The following is a 23389-nucleotide window of genomic DNA, read 5'->3' as shown; positions in this document are numbered from 1 at the left end:
ACCCTGTTTCTTGTATCTCATGATGCAAAGTAAATCCTAAGAAGAATGGTTACTGCCAAATAGTTCCTGGAAACTATTTTAAAATAAGACCCATGTTGACTGCTGCAGATAATTGCCTAACGCACTGAGGAATTCTGAATGAATTCCAACTTGTCAACAAAATGCATTTGAAGGCTTCATCTTAATTTTACAACAATCAACAAAAGTCCCAGTTAATAAATGAAATATATATATATATAAATATATATTCCAGCCCCAGTGCAGGGCCTTGAGCAAATAATCCAGGCTGACATTTGAGTGTAGTACTGAGGGAGTGCTGCACTGTCGGAGGTGCCGTCTTTCAGCTAAGATGTAAAACCAAGGCTCCATCTGCTCTCTCAGGTGGATGTAAAAGATCCCGTGGCACTATTCAAAGATGGAGCTCTCCCCGGTGTCCTGACCAAAAGATATCACTCAACCAATGTCAGTAAAATAAATGATCTGGTCAGTAACGCATTGCTGTTTTGGCATCTTGCTGTGCGCATATTGGCTGCTGCGTTTCCTACATTACAACAGTGACTACACTTCAAAAGTAATTAATTGGCTGTGAAATGCTTTGGGACATCCCAGGGTTGTGGAAAGCGCAATAGAAATCCAAGTATTTATTTTTGCACCAGAACCATTTCAGAGCTTATGATAAATATTTATTGGAATGACTGAAAGAATGAGTGAGTGAATTCATGAGTTTGTAGACCATTGATACTATCAAGTGCATTTTCATATCACTCCTAAATCTGTCACACAAGTTATCTTATTTATTCCATTTCACCATTGATACCATTGCGTGCACCGTGTCAAACGTGTTCACTCGACATTGGATCTAATCCATTTCTTCATTAATGCATTCCTTTCTTGCATGTTAAATTCGCATTGGTCACTTGAGATATTCAAATTAATGATTAACTAATTAAAATAAGTACAGATTATCCTCTTTATCATTTTCTATAATCTATCTCCCCACCGCCCCCTTCCCGCTCCCTGCCCACCTCCCGCTCCCCCCCCCCCGACCCCTCCCTTGTCTGTGAGTGTAATGCAATGTTTTTGGGTGATATGCTTCTCATGGTTAAATAGCTGACAGTGTGTGCAAGTTGTGAGATGTGGGTGTGAGGCTTGCAGCAATGGTAGATGTGTGAGGATGATGAACTATGAATGTGAGTTATGAGTTGTGTGTGTTAGCGATTGGTGATAGGTGTGTGATGGGGGTGCGGTGCAGTGTATGAGGTTAGTGGTGCAGATAGTGGGGTATGGCATTTAAAGATGAATTTACTGATCTTGACCAGCTGTGTGAGGTCACTAAACTTCTTCCTGCACTGCGTCCACGTTCGCGGGGCCAAATTGCTGGCATTCACCGAAGTGACTCTCTGCTCCCATTGGAGTTTACACTGTTACCTAGAGGGCCTCCTGGCCCCCTGTAGAAACAGCACCACTCTCTTCAAGCTGACCTTCTCACCAAGGCCTCCAGCGCTACATCAGAGAATCTAGGCACACGCTGTCTCCCCTGTTGTGACATAATTTTTATTTTCTCCTCCTCTCACTCTCTTCCCCAGCCAGTTGAATGAGCTGTTGCAGGTGAATTGCACCTCCCCTTTAAGAGATGCAGACTGCCTTTAAGTAGTGCAGGCTAGCTTTAAGTGGAGCTGGTCTCGCATGAACCTGGGCCCCTGTTGAGCGTTCAGCCACTCAGCAGCGCGTTTAGCGCTGGGTTGAATGCCGCAATCATGCTAATCAGCAGGCAGCACGAAGTTTGTGTGCATCCTGCATTCCTGGTAACGGATGTGGATTGATCACACATCGTGATCCCCATTCTCATTTGCGTGGACTAAGGCATTTTTAGGCTGTTTTCTCAGGAATTGCACCCTGTTTCTTGTATCTCATGATGCAAAGTAAATCCTAAGACGAATGGTTACTGCCAAATAGTTCCTGGAAACTATTTTAAAATAAGACCATGTTGACTGCTATAGATAATTGCCTAACGCACTGAGGAATTCTGAATTAATTCTAATTTGTCAACAATATACATTTACATATACATCTTAATAATTTTACAATAATCAACAAAAATACCAGTTAATAAATAGAATATATATATAGAATATATAAATATATATTCCAGCCCCAGTACAGGGCCTTTGATACCTCTCGACTTGACTACTCCAACTCACTCCTGGCCGGCCTTCCATATTCCACACTACGTAAACTTAAGGTCATCCAAAACTCAGCAGGCCGTGTCCTAACCCGCACCAAGTCAAGGTCACCCATCACCCTTGTGCTTTCTGACCTACATTGGCCGCCAGTTAAACAACGCCTCGATTTCAAAATTCTCATCCTTGCTTACAAATCTCTCCATGGATTGCCCCTCCCTATTTTGTAATCTCTTTCAGCCTCACAATCCCACAAAATGTCTGCACACTTAAAATTCTGACCTCTTGAACATCCCTCATTATAACTGCTCAATCATCGGTGGACATGCCTTCAGCTGCCTGGGCCCTAAAATCTGGAACTTCCTCCCTAAACCTCTACGCCTCTCTACCTCTCTTTCCTCCTTTAAGACGCTTGTTAAAACCTACCTCTTTAAACAAGCTTTTGATCATCTGCCTTAATTTCTTTTGTGGTTCGGTGTCAAATTTATCTGTTTGTCTGAAATACTGTTGTGAAGCGTCTTGGGACGCTTTACTACGTTAAAGGCGCTATATAAATAAAAGTTATTATTAATAAATAATCCAGGCTGACATTTGAGTGTAGTACTGAGGGAGTGCTGCACAGTCAGAGGAGCCGTCTTTCAGCTGAGGTGTAAAACCAAGGCTCCATCTGTCCTCTCAGGAGATGTAAAAGATCCTGTGGCACTATTCAAAGATGGAGCTCTCTCCGGTATCCTGACCAATAGTTATCCCTCAACCAATGTCAGTAAAACAAATGATCTGGTCAGTAATGTATTACTGTTTTGGGACCTTGCTCTGCGCATAGTGGCTGCTGCGTTTCCTACATTACAACCGTGACTACACTTCAAAGGTATTTAATTGGCTGTGAAATGCTTTGGGGTGTCCCAGGGTTGTGGAAGGCGCTATAGAAATGCATTTTTTTTGCACCAGAAACATTTCAGTGCTTGTGATAAATATTTAGCAGAATGAGTGAAAGAATGAGTGAGTGAATTAATGAGTTTGTCGACCATTGATACTATCGAGTGCATTTTCATATCACTCCTTAATCTGTCACAAGTCATCTTGTTTATTCCATTTCACCATTGATACTATTGTGTACACTGTACCAAATGTGTTCACTCGACATTGGATCTAATCCATTTCTTTATTAATGCATTCCTTTCTTGCATGTTAAATTCGCATTGGTCACCTGAGCTATTCAAATTAATAACTAATTAAAATAAGTACAGATTATCTTCCCTCGATCATTTCCAATTATGCAACTCCAAACAGTTTCTGCACCCCCCCTCCCCCCCTGCGCCCCCAAACAAAAAGCACACGCAGAGAATATTAAAGGACAAATGCTGAAAATACTCAGCAGGTCAGGCAGCTTCTGCAGAGAGCGAGACGGAGTTAATGTTTCGATGGCCTCAAACATTAACCCTGTTTCTCTCTCCGCAGATGCTGCCTGACTTGCTGAGTATTTCCAGCATTTTATATTTTTATTTCAGATTTCCATCAGCTGCAGTATTTTGCTTTTGTGACATGTGATATCGTGGGCTGGAAATTGCCCCTTTCGAAAAGGCCCGTGACCGCCTGAAAGCGGAGGTCATGGGTCGGTGCGGAATGGCCGCTGAGTCTCTGTGGAGGGGCCACCATTTTAACAATTGCCTTTCATCAGGTTTGGAGCGGTTTTGGGGACTGCTCCGCCCGTTTTCCCACCGCGCCGACCCCTAACCGACCAGCGCCGACCCCTTCCCGAAATTGCCCTCCGGCAAATTGCCACTTTTGTGGAATTTCCCTGCGGTAGCGGCTTTTTCTGTCGGTAACCTTTCTGTGGCTGGCCAGCGTAGCTGCCCTTAAAGGGGAGGTGGCGCTGTCGGCGACGCTATGTTATTTTTATTCTGTCGGGCCAACAATTATGCCTGCGGGTTCAGCCGGGGCCGCCAACAGGCAGCTTGGCGCCCTCTCTTGGGTGCCAGGCCACTGGCCCTGCAGAAACCCCACTGGTGGCCCAGTGTTTGCCACTAAAGTGGCTGCAGAGTTTGCAGCAGCCCTCCCCCCTTTAACTGAAGGTGAAGGATGTTGTGACGTGCCAGCGCTGATGACTTAGAGCGTCGGCTACTCCGACCCGCCCGCACTTCCGCCCCCATGATGAGGCAGCTTCCACCCTGCTCCAAAAAAAAGCACTAAGTGCTGAATTTCTCCGGTTTGGCCGCCCCGTGCATTGGGGCAGCCGGAACACATCCAAAACGGGAGGTGTGATTCGTTTCAGGCGGTGAGCAACGTTGGCCCCTGGGACTGTTATTTATGTCTTTCTCACACTTAAGAAGAAAATAATCCCTCTTATCTTAAAGCGCTTAAACCTCAATTGATCAACAAGCAACAGGGTTGCAACGCAGAGATTTTCTTCATTATTTGTGGCTGTAACTGCTCTCGCTCCTCCCCCAGTAAATACTCTGCATAGAATGTGTGATATGTTCCAGCTTTGGCTCTGGGTAATCAGGAACGCCGCTTACATTGTTCGAAGACTTTCTCAGCAGCCGAGAGCTTTGACACTTTCATTTAGGCCTTTGAATTCAGATTCTGGGAACTGAGTGTACACGAGCCAGCTCCTAGTATTGATGCAATGAGTCACTCTCTGCAGACTAATGGTATTTTAAGAGTTTAATTAAGTCAGCATGATTTCTAACAATATGTTTCAGAGTATAAGCTTCCATTGACAGCAGTCACCTCATAATGTTACCACACGAGTAACGTTAGGATTGATAACGCAGCTCAGAAATGGTATGCAAGACTAAAGTAAGTGCTTATGCTGTCACCTGTTGCACCCCAAACTTGAGCATGAAGCTTCTACATGGGAATAGGAGGAGTCCATTCAGCCCCTCCAGCCAGTTGCACCACAGTTAGTTTGGGACTGATCTGTGTCTCAACTCCGCGTTTGATCCATACCCCTTGATGCCCTTACCCAACAAAAATCTATCAATCTCAGTCTTGAAAATGTCAATTTACTCAGGATCGATTTTGTGAGGATCAAGTTCCAGGTGCCCATTACCTTTTGTGTGACAATGTGCCTCCTGATTTCACCCCTGAACGGCCTGGCTCTAATTTTAAGATGATGCCCATTTGTTTGGGCCTCCCCCACCAGAGGAAATGGTTTCTCTGTGTCTACCCTATTGAATCTCTTTATCATTTTAAACACCTCAATTAAATCACCCCTCAAACTTCTAAACTCAGGGGAACACAAGCCAAGTTTATGCAACCTGTCCTCATAATTTAACCCATTAAACCCCGGTATAATTCTGGTGAATCTGCGCTGTACCCGCACTAGGACCAATAAACCCTTCCAGAGGGACAGAGCCCAAAACTGAAAGGAGTTACTCCAGATAGGGGTTTGATCAAGGCTCTGTACAACCAAAGAATCACTTGTTCCCCTTTGTATTCCAGACCCCTTGTCCCAGATTTTATACAAAAGGTAGGAAACATACAAAGAAAGATAGGAAAAGGCCAACTGGCCCATCAAGCCCATCCCATCCCAGCATGGTGCAGCCCAAGTACATCATGAACCCCTCCTCCCTCCCCTCCTCCGAAGCTAACGAACCTCCTGGAAGAGGTAAAAGATCACCTCGGACTAATTTAGGAAGAGCCGCCGGGAAATTCCCGTCTGACATTTGAAGGTGATCAAGCAAAACATCAGGAGACATCAGTGTTGAATATCAATAATTACAGCTACTCGTCCACATACCTTTTAAACTGTAAAGTGTGATGTATGCACCGGTGAGTATGCTCACAGATTCGTTGAACTGTTGAGTTGGGAGTGGCTTAGCCAGCCACGTGATGTTCACAAGACTCAATAAAACCCCAGCCAGTTGGGTTCGGGGGGATCCACGACGAGGCAGATGGTTGTGAGCCTGGTGAATGAACTGGTAATGTGTAGTGTGATTGTTAAAACTTTTGCTAATAAACCAACTAGTTCTTAATAGCAATGTGTTGCTATGAATTCTTAAGCAAAGAACCCATGAAGCAAATACATTACAGAAATGTCCTTGACTCTCAGGAACTCATCCTGCTCCTTTTGAAAAAATTCAATGAATCCGTACTTAATACACATTTTAGCAATCTATTCCAGAGGTTGCTGATTCATCCTAATAAGAAATACTGGTCATTAACTTAACACTTTGCTTTTCATATTTTATATTCATGCCCCCAGTTAAGCCCTCCCTGTCCAGCTCAAATAATCTATCCACCCAGACAGAATCTGTTCCCTTCATTATTTTAAAAATCTCAATCAGATCTCCTCAAAGTCTACTTTTCTCTAATGAATAAAGCCTCAATTCCCTGAGCCTATCGTGATAACTCAAGGCTCCTGAGTCTTGCTATCACGCTGATGGCCATCTCTGGACCTTCTCCAGGGCCTCAACATTTCCTGTCACATGAGGGGACTGAAACTTCTATCTGAACTCAAACTATTACAAGGATCTGATAGAGTAGATCTGAAGAAACTATTTTCTCTTACGAGGGAATCAAGAACAAGGGGACATAATCTTAAATTTAGAGTTTGGTCATTGAAGAGAGAAATCAGGAAGCAAAGGACAGTGTAAATCTGGACTTCTCTCCCCCGCAAGACTGTGGATGCTGGGGGTTGAATTGAAACTTTTCAGACTAAGGTCGATAGATTTTTATTGGATAAGAAAATCAAGGGCTATGGAGCAAAGGTGGGCAAATGGGGTTGAGGTGCAGATCAGCCATTGAATGTCGGAGCTGGCTCAAGGGATTGAATGACTTACTCCTGGTCCTATGGACTAGAAATTGGGTGCATTTGCATCTCCCATTACTGCCCCCTAACTAGGCACAAATGCCTTTGTGATCAGACACGGCACTGACATCGACGCCCACCATGTTGGGCGGGGGTTTAGCGGTGGCGCTACGTGTTGCGCCCCGATCTTCTGCGCCCGGAGATCGTGACGTCATCACCCCATTAGTGCCCCGGATCCAAAATTCACTTTCGCCCCCTGCAGCAGCGCCTGGGGGAAAACAGCGGCAGCTGCAGGAGGCGCGGTTCGGGCAGGCGGCTGCTACCAGTGGCGACAGTTAAAGACGAAGTAAGTAAAAAAAAAACTTAGCTTTGTTGTTGCCGTTTTCTTTGCAGGATGCTGCCTGCGATCGTTCAGCCCGGCATTCTGCTTGAGTGTCCGGCTGATCACGTGGGTTCCCCGCTCCCTGGGTGGTCCAGGTTGGTCCGTTTTACATTGCAGAGCCCACCTTTAAGGGCGGGAAGGGCCCTTTGAACGCGGCAGCGCTGCACGGCCCAGTGTACAGTGCTCCCGAGGTCACCGCCCCGCCCGCATCCTTTAGCTCTCCAAGAAGCTTGATTCAGCGCTCCACTTCCTTCCTGGAACGCTAAAGCCAATTATTTGAGAGTGGGGAAACATTTTGCGCCTGGCTTAAAGTTTCCTGACTTTCAAAGGTTACCAGCCCCAAATGGGGCGATGATGAATTTCTCCCCCTAAATATGTACTCATTTTCTAAAAACATGGCTGTGATTACTCTGTCTGTATTTACAATTCAATACTCACGTCACAGCTTGTGTGCCCACATTCATTGCATGGCCATAGCCTCACTGGGCCCAGCTTTAGTTGTTCCAACTGTCTGACAGAATACCATCTGAAATACTTCAAAATAAGTGTTCTAATTCATTGAAACCACCCCATCCACTAAATCTGCTTCATGCATTATTTATTTTTTGCTGGATGTTTTGCTGGAATGTCCCTTGTTTTCCATGTTATGTCTTTCCATTGTCTTTGTTTTCACAGTCTTAAAATGGCTGAAAGTGAACCGGACGCACAGAAAGTCCTTTAAACCAGGTAGAGTACTGCCGAGACCGTTACTTCAATTGGTTTATACGTTAATGGTACCCGGCAACTTCAGACAGTGTACGGGTCTGGTGCATCAGCATATGCTATGTATTTGGAACATCTCGGGTACAAGCCAATCCTTCCCATCGTTCCCTGTCCCATCCCCTGTCTCAGCAATGTGATAGCTCCGGTGCTGAGTGTGTCAGTGAGTGTGACAGCAGTGCTCTTTATTCTAAACGAGTGGATTTGATGGGACAGGTCCTGAATACGACACACTGTTCTCAAAATACTGCCATTCTTGACAGACACACTCAGACAGAAACATCGTCGGGGAGTAGGTTTGTTCAGGGGGAGGGAGGGTTATTCCTTTGAATGGGAAGGTAGAGAGTTGGGAAAACAGTTAGCCAAAATAAGGTAGCATAGTGCTTACGTTACTAGAATAGGAATCCAGAAGGCCTGGACGAATAATCCATCAGAATGTGAGTTCAAATCCCACCATGGCTGTTTATGAATTTGAATTCAGCTTTAAAAAGAAAGCTGGTATCAGTAAACGTGACCATGCAGCTGTCGGATTGTCAGCAAAAACCCAACTGGTTCATTTACTGTCCTTTAGAGAAGGAAACCTGCCCTCCTTACACGGTTTGGCCTATAGGTGACTCCCTAGTAAACCACTCAGTTGTACCAAACAAGCAATAAATGCCCACAGCACCCACGTCTCGAGAAGGAGTAACACAATGAAGCAGTAGGACCTGACACCCATCCAGTGTTGGGAACACCACTGCTCCTGAACAGCAGCGGGACAGTCGATGTCTTTGGTCCAAGCCTTGGGCACCATTCTCCACTGACTATCATTCCTGAGTAGCTGGGCTCTTGGTGATGGAGCAGGGTGGCTTGTGAGTCCTCTCGGACAGGCTAGAAATACTGAGGAGACTAGTGACTGGGCATCAGGCTAGACAATTGGACAGAGCCCCAGCGCCTGTGTTACTGGAGGGGGAGACGGCCGGGGTGCGGGGGGGGGGAGGCGGCGAGGCGGGGGTCAATAAGAAAGAGTGAACAATCGGTCTTAAGGTTGGGGAAGCTTGTGGGTAAATGCAGTAGGGTGGTCCTAACGCGACCACACGGAAAGGTTTCAGGTTCAAACCCCTACGCTCACTGAGCTCAGCTGAGCTGGGCAGATGCTGAGACGCTCGAACTGGCCCCTCTGGGCAAGAGAGACATAAGCTCCAACGTGGCTCCTGCTCCCGATTGCTGTTCCGTGACCCCAGCTGTTTGGATGTCAGGTGAGGAGAGGATTGGGCTTGATGGCGATGCCCTTCACAGTCGCATTTCCTTGCTGTCGAGACTAATAGACTGTAGAGTGCCCACCAGGGCAAGGTACTGGAGGCGTACCTGGGACTGTACACCAGTAAAAGTTGATGACTTCGAGGGGGGACGGGACGGGGGGAGAACATTTTTAAAAAGCGAAAGGAAATGAACAATCATGAATGCAAATAAGGCAGGAGCAGCACAGGCCAAGTTAAGGGAAGGCCTTGTGAGGTCATTGTCGCATTAGAAAGAAAAAAAAGATAGCCAATTGGCTAGTTAGTTCTCTGCTTATTTACACGGTCTCTTTTGTCTCTTTATACGTCCCAACAGCAAGAATGAACTAGGCAATGTTCATTTTCAAAACTCACCAGTACTGTATCTTCCAGCAACATTCTCCCTCTGGCACTGCTATTGCTGCCACCTACTGTCCAAAGAGAGCAACTTCACACCAAATAAATCGGTCAGCTGTTGGGATCACATTCGATTCACCTTCTGCATCCTTAAATAACAGCTGAGATACACACTGTCCCTTGCTTAATACTGTTTCTTGGATTGTTCCAGGTATATAGGCCTTTGGGTCAGTCTACGGTTTAAAGAAAGCAAAGATCAGATGCGCTGTATGCTTTTAAAATAGAATGTTCTTTAGGAAACTTTTTTTGAGGCCACTCATGCCCATGTGCTGTGTGAGTCGGGAGGCTCAGTTGTTGAGTATATTTAAGACAGAGAGCGATAGATATTTGGACACTAAGGGAATGAAGGGATATGGGGATAGTGCAGGAAATTGGAGTTGAGGTAGAAGATCAGCCAGGATCTTATTGGATGGCGGAACAGGCTCGAGGGGCCAAATGGCCTACTCCTGCTCCTATTTCTTATGCTCTTATGTAAGGTATGGTTATTGAAAGGCAATATTAATATCAATTTCTTAAACTTCAGTTGGAACAAGCTGACTTGTTATAACCAGCCTGATGTTCAAGTCACAGTTGGACGGCAATCGGTTTCCTTCTCTTTAGATGGGACTCAGACACCTCTCTGTTTTTCATGGTTGTTTCAGATGTTTCCTATTGATGCTCACTTATCTGTGAAAGCATTAATAGACTGTTTGCTTTATTATATTTTTAACCTTGCAATGTCTGCGACAATTACCTGTGAACTGACTTTTTTCTCAATAGCATCTTCTAACTATCTTTATTCAAAGAGAAACTGAAATGGTGAGTTTGTTTGGATTATAATGGGTGTCTAAAAGAGTACCAATAGAGTTGCATGAAAATTCTCTGATCAAAATCATCAATATAGCAATACAGTGATGGAAACTTACTTCGTATGCGTCCAACTTTAAAAATATCAGCCTGACTGCAGAAACCAGTGACATCAGGAACGAAGGGTCACTTCTGTGGTATTCACTGCCACGCCCTTTCCCATAGTTTAAGTGTCAGCGCGGCTTAGTTGTTAGTATTGGTGCCTCTGAGTCAGAATGTCAGGGGTTCATGTCCCACTCTAGAGACCTGAGCACATAATCTAGGCTGAAGCTAGATTAGACATTAAACCGAGGCCTCGTCTGCTTATTCAGGTGGATGTAAATGATCCTGTGCCACTATTCAAACGGGAGTTCTGCTGGGGTCTTGTCCAATATTTACCCCTAAACAACACCATTCAAAATAGCTTATCTGGTTGTTTATCACTTTGTTGTTTGTGGGAGCTTGATGTGTGCAAATTAACTGCTGGGCTTCCCTACAAATCAACAGTGACTACACTTCAAAAGGTAATTCATTGGCTGTGAAGCTTTTTGGGACATTCTGAGGGTGTGAAAAGTGCTATATAAATGCAAGTTCTTTCCAGCTATCGTTTATCCATTGTGAGGTGTTTTGATTAGTATATGATAGTTTAATGTTTTTCAATGTTTTAATCATCATTGATGAGAATTAATTAGTAAATACCAGTGTACCAGCAGAAAATTTGTCCTCTAAAAATGGGCCACCCAAGCTTGAAAAACACACTAATTATTGTTTCAGAAACATCTTTTTCACAACACCCTGTGACTTCCTGTAAACAGCGTGTGCTCAAAATGTTTTCTGTACTTTCCAAAATAAGTAGGCAGTGCACCCCTGGATTCCAGAGTTACTAGTTTGTCTTCATGCAAATTGCATCTCTCTAAACCATACAACAATCTCATAAAAGCAGAAAATGCTGTAAGTCCTCAAGTCAGCATCTGTACAAAGAAATGACGTGGAATTCACGCAATGTTAACCTTGCAGACACTGACTCACCTTCATCTGTTGTTTTTGCTTCAGAGTTTCAGTTTATTGTTTTTTGCAATGATCTCGTAAAACTGTATTCTTTTTAAAAAGGGCTGACGGTTCAAGACATGTTAAAGAATTTTCTCATGAAAATTGAGAAAATCCGTGGCGCCAATTATTGGGCCAAACAAATAAGCCACTGGTGATGTTGAACAACAGCACAGCCCAGGCTGCCTGAACTCTGCCAGGATTGTAATGAGTTGCTATTATGTTGGAAGAAATTACAGGAAAGCCATAGACTCACATAGAATAACTACCAATCAGCGAGCTTGCAATTACAGGTAGAGAATGTTGTACTGGAAGAATAATATAAAGAAGAAAGAAAAAACTTGCATTTATAAAGCACCTTTCACATCCTTAGGACATCCCAAAGAACTTCAGTGTCGTCACTGTTATAGGCAAACATTTTGCAAAATCCCACAAACAGAAATTGGTTGAATGACCAGGTGACCTATTTTAGCGATGATGGTTGAGGGATTATTATTGGCCAAGATAAGTCCCCATGTCTTCTATTCAATAGTGCCATGGAATCTTTTACATGCACCCGACAGAGCAAATAGGACCTCATCAGAAAGCTCATGTCCCTGGAGTGGGTCAGCGAACCCACAATCTTCTGGTTCCAGAGGTGAGAGTGCTACTGACTGAGCCATGGCTGACACCTTGAAAGCACCATGATGTTACGTGATACCTATAGCAACAGATTTGGTATGGGTGGGACATAATGCCACAGGGTGCTACCAAACAGAGTGAAGGATTTAACATCTTGGTTGCTGGTTGCAATTGCAGTAAGAATTTCAGTGGCCAAAAAAAGGATACATGCAAAACATGTAAGAGAGCTATGATCACCATGGAGCTTCAGAACTTCAAATACATTTAAATATATATTGAAGGTGGAAAATACAAAAGCCAGTGTGAACTGTTAAATAATGTCTCACTAAGGTTTTGAATTATCAGGATGGTAAGTGTAGTGGTTCTGTTACTGGCCTAGTAAACCTGGAGGTGTGAATCAATAATCCAAGAAATGTGAGTTCAGATCTCACCATGGCAGTTTGTGAATTTTAATTCAGCTTTTAAGAAAAGTCTGTCAATAAACAAAGGACTAATGTCCTTCAGGGAAGGAAATCTGCCGTCCTTATCTGGCCTACATGTGACTCCCATCCCACAGCAATGTGGTTGACTCTTAACTGCCCTCTGAAATGGCCTAGCAAGCCACTCAGTTGTACAAAACCGCTACAAAGAAGTATCGTGGATTGCAGTGGTTCACCACAACCTTCTCAAGAACAATTAGGGATGGGCAATAAATGCTGGCCTTGCCAGCGACGCCCATGTCCCGTGAACTAATTTTTTAAAAAGCTGCTTTTAGTCAAAGTGACCATGAAGCTGTTGGATTGTCATAACATTCCAACTGCTTCACTAATGTTCTGCTATCCTTACCTGGTCTGACCTATCTCTGTATGACTCCAGTCTCACACCAAGAAAACCACACAGTTGTATCAATAGGGATGGGCAATAAATGCGGGCCTTGCCAGTCATGCCCACATCTTGAGAATTAATTTTAAAAATACAGGTAAGAACCAATTTATGCTTTTGAGTTATCAATGTTTCACGTCTGATAAAACCTCATATGCAGAATATCCCCACAGTCACTGTTTCTATTAAAAATGTATTATTAGCTCTTGTGGCTGACATATTTGATATCTGGTTCTATATCTTAAGTGTTCAGTGAAATTATGAGCACAGAGAATGACACAGGCTGTTGGTCTGATCGAGAATCACAGTGTGACAGATTGTCACTACAATGGAAAGTGAGGCACCTGGGAAAATATTCACTTATAGGCAATATTTCAGCATGTGATATTTAATAAATGGAAAATATGATTCAACAGGTCTCATGCACGTCTAATGTTTTTATGGCAGTCCGAAATCCTTGTATTAATGCAAGCCTGTTCGATTCTTGCCAGAAATTCTGCACCCTTGCTCCTAATTTCGGCCCTTCCCTGGGCTACTTGCAAAGGTTAAACTTAACGCTGTTCAGGCTCAGTGTCCTGTTCAACTCCACATCCCCAACGCCGCCTAGTTCCAGCTCTATAATATTACCCATTGCTGCAGAAACCATCAGCCATGCCTTTGTCACCTCCAGGCTCGATTTCTCCAACACTCTCCTTACTGGCCTCCCAAGATCCACCCTACAGACTCTCCAACTCATCCAGAACTCTACCACTCAGGTTCAGCGAACCTATCAGTCCTGTTCCCACCAACCGCCACAGCTCCCCTCCCTGTCTCCTTCGGTATTTAATCCAAATTCCTCATTCTTATTTACAAATGTTCCCATGGCCTCGCTCCACTCTACCTTTGTGACCTCTTCCTCCTCCCCAACGTGCCACCTCACACGTGGGGTGGGTAAGTCGAGGATCTTCATGTGGGCCTGCTCCTGGGCCTGGCTAAAGCAGCAATTTGTAGGTCAAGGACTGACAGGGTGCATGGAGGGGGGTGGGGGTGGAGGGGGGGCGGGCAGGAGGGGTGCTGCTTTACCGCGGTCTTGTCCGTGCCTGGGTGGCCCCGAAATGTGAGTTTGATGTCTTCTGCGATTGATGGTCACTGCAGGGTATAGAGTGCCCTGTAGACGTCAATAATAATATCCTGATTTAGTTGGGAAGGTATCCTTTTGTTTTTGATGGCGCTTGATTTTGGCATCTTTTTAGTTTGATTAGACCATCCCATATTCGTGGTGAGCTAAAAGGGGCACTTGTTGTGATGAATTCTGTTCGGTAACTCTGGGGCAACCTAGTGTCACCCTTCTGGTCTATCAAAAATGGCCCAACTCACACAAAGGGATATCGATAGATTCTGTGAATGGGAAAAATTGTGGCAAATGCATTTCAATGTAAGCAAATGTGAGGCCATCCACTTTGGACCTAAAAAGGATAGAACAGGGTACTTTTTAAATGGTGAAAAGTAAAAAACAGTGGAGGTCCAGAGGGGTCCAGGTACATTGATCATTAAAATGTCATGGAGAGGTACAGAGAATAATCAAAAAGGCTACTGGCATGCTGGTCTTTATATCTAGAGGACTAGAATACAAGGGGGTAGATATTATGCTGCAGCTATACAAAACCCTGGTTAGACCACCTGGATTACTGTGTTCAGTTCTGGGCACCACACTTTAAGAAGGACTTAAGAGAAGGGAGGTTATGCTTAAATTGTATAATACTTTGGTTAGGCCACAGCTGGAGTATTGTGTGCAGTTCTGGTCGCTGTATTATAGGAAGGACGTGATTGCACTAGAGAGTGTGCAGAGGTGATTTACTAAGATGCTGCCTGGAATGGAGAATCTTAGTTATGAGGACAGATTGGATCTTAGTTATGAGGACAGATTGGATAGGCTGGGTTTGTTCTCATTGGAACAGAGGAGGTTGAGAGGAGACCTCATTGAGATGTACAAAATATTGAGGGGGCTGGACATAGTGGATAGTAAGAGTATATTTCCATTGATGGAGGGGTGTAGTACGATGGGGCATCGTTTTAAGGTGGTTGGTGGAAGGTTTAGAGAGGATTTGAGGGGAGGCTTCTTTAGGCAGAGGGTTGTGGGGATCTGGAACTCGCTGCCTGGAAGAGTGGTGAATGCAGAAACCCTCACCACTTTTAAGAGATGGTTGGATGGGCATTTAAAGTGCCATAACCTGCAGGGTTACGGACTTAGAGCTGGTAATTGGGATTAGATTGGATGACCTTTTGTTGGACGGCACAAATATAATGGTAAGCACTGCAGGGAATCAAATACGGCCAGGGTGATCTCCTGGACTAGTTTTGATTGCATGGATGGGTCGGAGAGGAATTTTCCCAGATTTTTTCTCCCTAAATTGGCCTGGGTTTTTATCTGGTTTTTGCCTCTCCCAGGAGATCACATGGCTCCGGTTGGGGTGGAGTGTAGAATGTTTCAGTATAAGGAGTGTCGCAGTTGTGGTGAGGCGGACTGGTTGGGCTGGGTGCTCTTTGCCTTTCCGTCATTGTTCATAGGTTTATATGTAACCTTTAGGGCTGCTGACCAAAGGCCGTGTGGCTCTTTGTCGGCCGGCGCGGACACGATGGGCTGGAATGGCTTCCTTCTGCGCAGTAAATTTCTATGTTTCTATATTGGCCTTGGAGAGAGTGCAGTGTAGGTTTACCAGAATGATACCCGGACTCCAAGGCTTAAGTAACGAGGAGAGATTATACAAATTCCAGGGATTGTATTCCCTGGAATTTAGAAGGTTAAGGGGTGATCTGATCGAAGTTTTCAGGATATTAAGGGGAACAGATAGGTAGATAGAGAGAAACTATTTTCGCTGGTTGGGGATTCTAGGACTGGGGGGCATAGTTTAAAAATTAGGGCCAGGAGTGAAATTAGGAAACACTTCTACACACAAAGGGTGGTAGAAGTTTGGAACTCTCATCTACAAATGTAAATTGATGCTAGATCAATTGTTAATTTTAAATCTGAGATTGATAGCTTTTTGTTAACCAATGGTATTAAGGAATATGGGCCAAAGGCAGGTATGTGGAGTTAGGTCGCAGATCAGCCATGATCTCATTGAATGGAGGAACAGGTTTGAGGGGCTCAATGGCCTACTCCTGTTCATGTGAGTCAGTCCTGGTGTGCACTTCACTCCTCCGTCATGGCTGTTCCCTGCCTAAACCCTGATGTGGTATAATAATAAATACACCACGAGAAGTCTGTGAGAAGTCAAAGAGTCGTTTACTTACTTGCAAGGGAGCATCAAGACATTGCTAGTTAGCCCCTCACTAAGCTATCCCAACTCAATCTCTAAGAATGTTCTCAGTCTGTGACAGTTATACATAAAAGCAAGTTGACCTGTACATTCATTGTCCATTTACATGACCTTTTTCGGTCAAAGATACAGATATATGACCTACTTTGATCAAATCATAGAGTTGAACTTTTGGGGACTTTCTATGTTTCTAGCATACAGCCTACATTCTTTATTCTAAGAAGTGGCCGAGCTAGGCTTCCTGTTAGTCAACACTTGGCTTAACTACTTCTTAACATAAAATTGATGATGCGTGTTGCTATGGCCAACTTTCTAAATCTACTAATGCAGGCTGCTGGCTGCCAGATACAAAGTAGGCGCTACTTCAATTCCCCCTTTTGGTCCTTGACTACCCAGCTCAAGGTAATCAACCCTTCTAAATTCTACCCTGCCTTAGGGCCCCCGCCCCGGTTGCGGTGATCGGCTGCTAGCTTTGGGGGGGGCCTAGTGCACATGGAGCTATATGGCTTCCTCATCTAAACTCTGTCTCAATAGCTTACTCTACTCTTTTACTATAGCTTTAGCATTTTTATTATTTCGTTTCGAGCGCATATCATTCCCAACCAGCATAGAGCCAGAACCAGTTGTACTGCCACCACTATATGTGAGATAATGCGAATCCAAGGGTGGATGTCCACATTCAAGCCCCAATTCCAGGCCTGTTCAGACCAGGGAATTTTATGGAGTTCGGTCTCGATCTCCTTGTCTAGCTTGTTTAGTTTCTGTTTCAGGAAGTGATACCGTTTGATGTTTCTCTGCATCTGGTGTAGGAGATTGGTCAGATCCACCGGGAGGTGCGGTATGGGTGCCGTGAGGGCTTCCTCATACAGCCCTAGGTCTGTCTTTATTTCATCAGTTAGATTTTCAGTGATTGTTTTTCATGTGTGAATGTACGTCATTTGTGTACGTCCGATGGTTACAGGTAAGCTGGGGGTAAAGCAAACATTGGGATTAGTGATATTGTATACCAGTGTGCCATAGTTATCCATTGGGTGGTCACCATACAGTATTGACCTCTCCCCCGGTATGCTGAATGGGTTGGTTCCAATCCAACCAAGCTTATTTCCAGCACGCTAGTCTGATTAAATTCACACCCATGGTGTTTCCTTGTCCCACCGGGTGAGGGCAAATTGTCAGGCTTCCTACCCAGTAGCACCCACCCAATGAGACTCCTCTCATCGTTCCATTATCCATTGGATAGTACCGCAGGTAGTCCTTTTCTCTCATCAACCCGAGATTCTCCATCTCATATTGTGGGTATGGTTTCACGTTTCTGATCATCACCGGGATCATTATTACCATCCCTACAAATGAGGTGTGGTTATTGGTGCACCCACCAGTCACAGGGTAAACCTTTGTCATGCTGTTTAATATGCAGCTGTCCAGGGCTCCTGGTTGCTGTGTCAGCTGGAGTAGGTGGGTGCTGTTGATCCAGTCCGGAACCCTCCCAGCCTGCATTTGGTCCAGGTTATGGCGCACTTGTCCTATCATCCACCCGTGTGACAGATATCCCATTTTACCCCGTTAGACGCGTCCTGATATTCTCGACCAATTAGGCGGATAATAGTGGCGGCATGTGCCTCCAATAAATTGTATCTTGGAGGTTTCCTGCTCCAAGTCCATTCCTGTCCCGGCATACCCCGTGTGCTTCTGGAATAATATACGCATGGTTTCTCTAAGACTCTCGGAGCTTGCCTTTACCGATTGGATATCCAGGGCATTTACAAGGGATGTGCCAGTATTAACTCCAGTCAATACATCATTGACTATTCCTCGCTTGTGGCGCTGGAACCCTGTGTGTCCCCGGTATTGGGAGGCCCCCGAGGCGACCCTTGCTTTGCTGAGTACTATGTCTAGCATCCTGGTGTATAGTGCTCGTATCTTGGGGTCGCATTTCTCTGGAGTATTTCGTGGTGTGCATTATCATACAACTTGGTCCCCTCTTCCGCTCGCAGAACCACTCCGCCTGGATTATTGGGGATAGACATGTCTCATCGTTTTGCGCACAAATGTATTGTGTAGGCTCAAACCTTTGCTTGGGTCTAAGGCACAGTGAAATTGTAAGGCTGGTATTGGACCAAATTCAGGATGACATCCCGGTCAAATATCCAACAATCTCTCACGATGTCTGATGTGACATCTTCTATATTGATACCCCTGGGGCTACCTTCCTTTGTAAGGCACTGCATATAGTTAGCACGTAGCCATATGTTTCTGCAGGCATCTAATACCTGTGTCATCGCTGGTAGATACTCAAATTTAATCTGTACGCATCTCTGATAGGTCCAGAAATTGGTCCATATTCTATTGATACCACATTCAATGCACAAGGTCTTATAGTACCCTCTTGCGACACCCAATATTGTGGGTTGGGTTCCCTTACACCCGCGAAATGTTCAGCCTAATCTGAGGGGTCTCTGTGCCCTCTCGCCGGAATATGCCAGTCAGATAGGTTCCATCTCCCACGAGGACCTGTTGGTAATTCGAGTCTCTCTGATCCTCTGGATGTCGATTTCTCAGAAGGTGTTCTGTTCCATGGGTCCAAAGTATTATCGGAACCATGATCCTGCAGGTCATCCTGTAAATAGGAAACGGGTGGACGCCCTTGGGCTATCCACTACATGTCAGTGTATCTTTTCAACTGGGACCAATGTTTCCATCGTCCGAGGCCCTTAATATCTACACACGCGCATGTGTCGCCGCTTATGAGTACCTCATATGGGCCGGACCACTGCGGGGTAAATCCCGTTCTGCTCAGTAAACCTTTTACCATTACCTTTTCTCCTACCTGTGGCACGTCTGCCAGTGATTCTAATCCTTGTCCCTGCCTGCCTGCTGTTCCCTGACTTCCTGTCTCATACCTTTTAACTGTTTGCTCAGTTCCATTACATATCTTCGAATGCGATTCCTTAATGGACCCAAGTCCACTCCCCCTGTAATTACTCCCTCAGGTAGTCTCATGGCCCTACCTGTCGTGAGTTTGTATGAGGTTAGACCCGTTGTATGGCAGGTAACAGTTCAGGCCAGGCCTGTCCAGTCTCTTGGATGGCCTTGGCCAGGGCTGTCTTTATAGTGCGCTTCATCCGTTCCACCATCCCCGAACTCTGGGGGTGGTAAGGGATGTGAAATTTCTGTTTGATGCCTAATGTGGTGCACAGTAACTTTACTACCTGCCCTGTGAAGTGGGTTCCTTGATCAGAGTCGATTTGAGTAGGTGTTCTTCAGCGGGGAATTATCTCTTCTGCGAGAATTCTTGCTATCGTGGTCGCGGTTCCGTTTCGGTTGGCGAATGCTTCAACCCACCATGTATTTTCTTCCTCGAGAGTTTGACAGTAGCCCAGTGAAATCAATTCTCCCACCGTCCCCATGGATGTGGTTGATGAGCCATTCTTATTTTGATGGCCTTCCCCAAATTATGTTGGGTGCACATAATACATTGCTGGCAATACTTAGCAATGTCATGTCCCATTCCTGGCCACCACCGATCTCGGGAGGTAATTATTATCATGGCGTTGCGCCCGGCGTGGTTGATGCCATGGTGCAATTCCATGAGCATTTTCCTTATACAGAAGGGGGCTAATACCTTTCCCTCCTTCACACGGAGTCCGAACCAGGCACTCCTCCCTTCCTTTTCCATTCTGCTCTTTCTTTCTTACTAACGCCTGCATGTAATTTTTATATCCTTTTCCGTGGTCCGGCTGCATACTGGTTCTGCCTTGACTTGGGCAGAAGTTGCCGCTTCGTGAGCAGCCTCGGTTCCTTTCTGAATGTCGTCCGCCACCTGCTGGTGGGCTTTTATCTTTAGTACCGCCGCCTTGGCGGGTTTACTAGCAGCCTCTAGGAACAGCCTAATCTGGCCTTCATGTTTGGTGGCCTCACCAGCTGAGGTGACAAACTCTCATCTTCCCCAGGCGACCATGTAGTCACGTACTACTCCGGTGGCAGCAGGTCTGTCCCGGTGTGTAGCCACACTGGATTGTGCCACTTGGGCGGTGAAGGCCAGCGAACCCGTCGTCATGACGGGAGAGAGTGTATTACACACCAAACATGCTGTCGGTATGAATGTTTACTGATTTTCCTCTCTGCTAATATCAGGGCTTTGGTCAGGGAGGGCAGCTCTGCCACCTGTGTCGATAGTCCTCTATCTCGTGCCCCTTGCACTTCAGACCCCAGCCTTTAACCTCTTTTTACACTTCCCACAAGTGTTTCGAAGCGCCTTGGGACGCTTTACTACGTTAAAGGCGCTATATAAATAAAAGTTAATGCAGGTGTTGATCCACCACCACCCATCCCATTCACATACATTCAAGACCCGTTTATGAGGTCTGGATTCTCGAGTACGATCTCACCCAAATTTCCCAGGGAGCCCTCCCACTTGAGTGTATCACTTTCGTGGGGTTCCCCCAGGGCGAGGATTCCCTCTGCTGGGTTTTCTCCGATGTCTTGGATTATTTTTACTGATTCACCATTGGGCAGTAGGACCACTTCCCATTGTGCCTTACGTACATTTGAGGCAGCCTGGAGCTCTCCCGTGTTTAGCATTTCCACCAAGGCATGTTTGGTGTGTAACACTATCTCTCCCATCATGACGACGGGTTCGCTGATCTTCACCGCCCAAGTGGCACAGTCCAGTGTGGCTACGCACCAGAACAGACCTGCTTCCACCAGTGACTGCTGTGTTGAATAGTAAGCTATGGGTCCATCCTGTTGCTGTGTACTTGTGTGACCACAGCCCCATAAAACACCCCCCTGATTTTCGCAGTAAATGTGGAAGGGGAGGTCCATATTTGATAGTCCCAGGCTTATTACAATTTGCACTTGTAACCTAGTTTTCTTCAATTAAAACAATTTCTCCCAAATTTCTCTTGGGCATTTTACCCTTACCAGTTGATGAATGTCACGCTCATGCATATAATGTATGTCCGACAGTTCGCCCAATATTCTCCAAAATTCAGCATTGCCGTGTGATGCCTTTAACACGGGCAGATCTTTCAACAAGCCTTTTTTCTCAATTGGTGTGAAAGGCTTATAGTTAAAGTTATGTCCTTGCAAATTACCGTCAGCATCGGGGCCCCCTCCTAGGACAGACAGCGGCGCCATTAATACTTCATCATAGTGATCCTCACTAAACTATCCCAACTTGATCTCTGAGAATGTTCTCGGTCCGTGACAGTTATACATAAAAGCAAGTAGGCATGTACATTCATTGTCTATTTACATGACCTTTTTTTGGTCAAAGATAGATATATGACCTATTTTGATCAAATCATACTTTTGGGGACTTTCTACGTTTCTAGCATACAGCCTATGCTCGGCTTCCTGTCATTCAACACTTGGCTTAACCACAAGGAGAGGAGGCAAACCGGTCCCATCCACCCTTTCCCTCAACGACTATCTGTCCCACCTGTGGCAGGTACTGTGGTTCTCGTATTGGACTGTTCAGCCACCTAAGGACTCATTTTAAGAATGGAAGCAAGTCTTCCTCGATTCCGAGGGACTGCCTATGATGATGATGATAACCACAAGTCTTAACATAGAATTGATGATGCGTGTTGCTATGACCAACTTTCTAACTCTCTCCTAATGCAGGCTGCTGGCTGCCAGATACAAAGTCGGCGCTACTTCAACCCCAAGCCCTGCTACACCTCAAAAGCCTCTTTCAATTCACCTCCCATCACCTCCCCTTACTGTGCTGTCAATAGCTGCTAGGCTTGAGAATTTCCCCGCCCCGTGAAATGCCCTAGAATGTTTCTCTGTGCTTTAGAATTTCTAGTTCTTGGCAGGCGTGTGTCTGTTAACTGGTGAGTGCTTAAGCTGTAATTTCGACTTGCATATGGCCAACACAGATCTTGTGTGAGTTGGAATATAACTCTGTCTGCAATTTGGTGTGCATGAATAGATGGCTATAACTGGATGTGAAAGGGAATTGGATAAGGATCAGAAAAGGAAGAATACAAGGGTTTGGGAATGGGATTCGAGTAGGCAGTGCCAATTGAAGAGCTGGCAGTGATTTTCTGCATTGTGAATTATGTGATTGTGTCAGAAGTTCACTGAGATTGCTATAATGTGTACATTCAATGTGTGTGTTGGACTCCCTGATTTGTATTTCACACACTCCAAAGTAAAACACGTCCTCAGTTCCAACATAAACTTTTACCAGAAGTGGTCCACAATGTAGGGAAACATTGGAAACCACCCACCTTATGAAGTTTGCTTGTTTTATCCCCTGCACTTCCTGGATAGAGTTTTGCTAAGGCTTTAAGAATAAAATGAGGTATTAAAAAAAGAATAAATCCAGAAAAAAGCAATGACATAAAATTAAACTGGGAATGAATGGATCAAGTCACAAAAGATTTCTGGACTTTCACTGTGGTGGGTACTGGACAAAGTGCTTGAGAAATATTGGTGAATCTCCTGGGATTTAGACTTGACTATTCCAACACACTCCTGGCTGGCCTCCCACATTCTACCCTACATAAACTAGAGGTAATCCAAAACTCGGCTGCCCATGTCCTAACTCGCACCAAGTCCCACTCACCCATCACCCCTGTGCTCGCTGATCTACATTGGCTTCCGGTTAAGCAACGCCTCGATTTCAAAATTTTCATCTTTATTTTCAAATCCCTCCATGGTCTCGCCCCTCCCTATCTCTGTAATCTCCTCCAGCCCCACAACCGCCTGAGATATCTGCACTCCTCTAATTCGGTCTTCCTGAGCATCCCTGACTATAATCGCTCAACCATCGGTGGCCGCGGGTCCCAAGCTCTGAAACTTGCTCCCTAAACCTCTCCGCCTCTCAACCTCTCTTTCCTCCTTCAAGACGCTCCTTAAATACTACCTCTTGGTCACCTGCACTAATTTCTACTTATGCGGCTCGGTGTCCAATTTTTATTGATAATACTCCTGTGAAGCGCCTTGGGACTTTTCACTATGTTAAAGGCGCTATATAA

At 45.2% G+C, this 23389-nt stretch overlaps 1 protein-coding gene across 3 annotated transcripts in view; it reads left to right on the top strand.

Moving 5' to 3' along the window:
• LOC139227715 (cell surface hyaluronidase CEMIP2-like) overlaps positions 1–23389 on the top strand; it is a 198493-nt gene that overhangs the window by 61773 nt on the left and 113331 nt on the right. For 2 of the 3 annotated variants that reach the window (XM_070858684.1, XM_070858682.1), the window contains exon 4: positions 7991–8041. The exons of the other annotated variant lie outside the window; for it this stretch is intronic. In XM_070858684.1, the coding sequence (XP_070714785.1) occupies positions 7991–8041 (51 nt within the window). The remainder of the gene's footprint in view (positions 1–7990; positions 8042–23389) is intronic. 3 annotated transcript variants of the gene reach the window in all.

Source organism: Pristiophorus japonicus, chromosome 17 (assembly GCF_044704955.1).
Source record: "Pristiophorus japonicus isolate sPriJap1 chromosome 17, sPriJap1.hap1, whole genome shotgun sequence".
NCBI lineage: Eukaryota > Metazoa > Chordata > Chondrichthyes > Pristiophoridae > Pristiophorus > Pristiophorus japonicus.
This window is presented reverse-complemented; position numbering and strand designations above follow the sequence as displayed.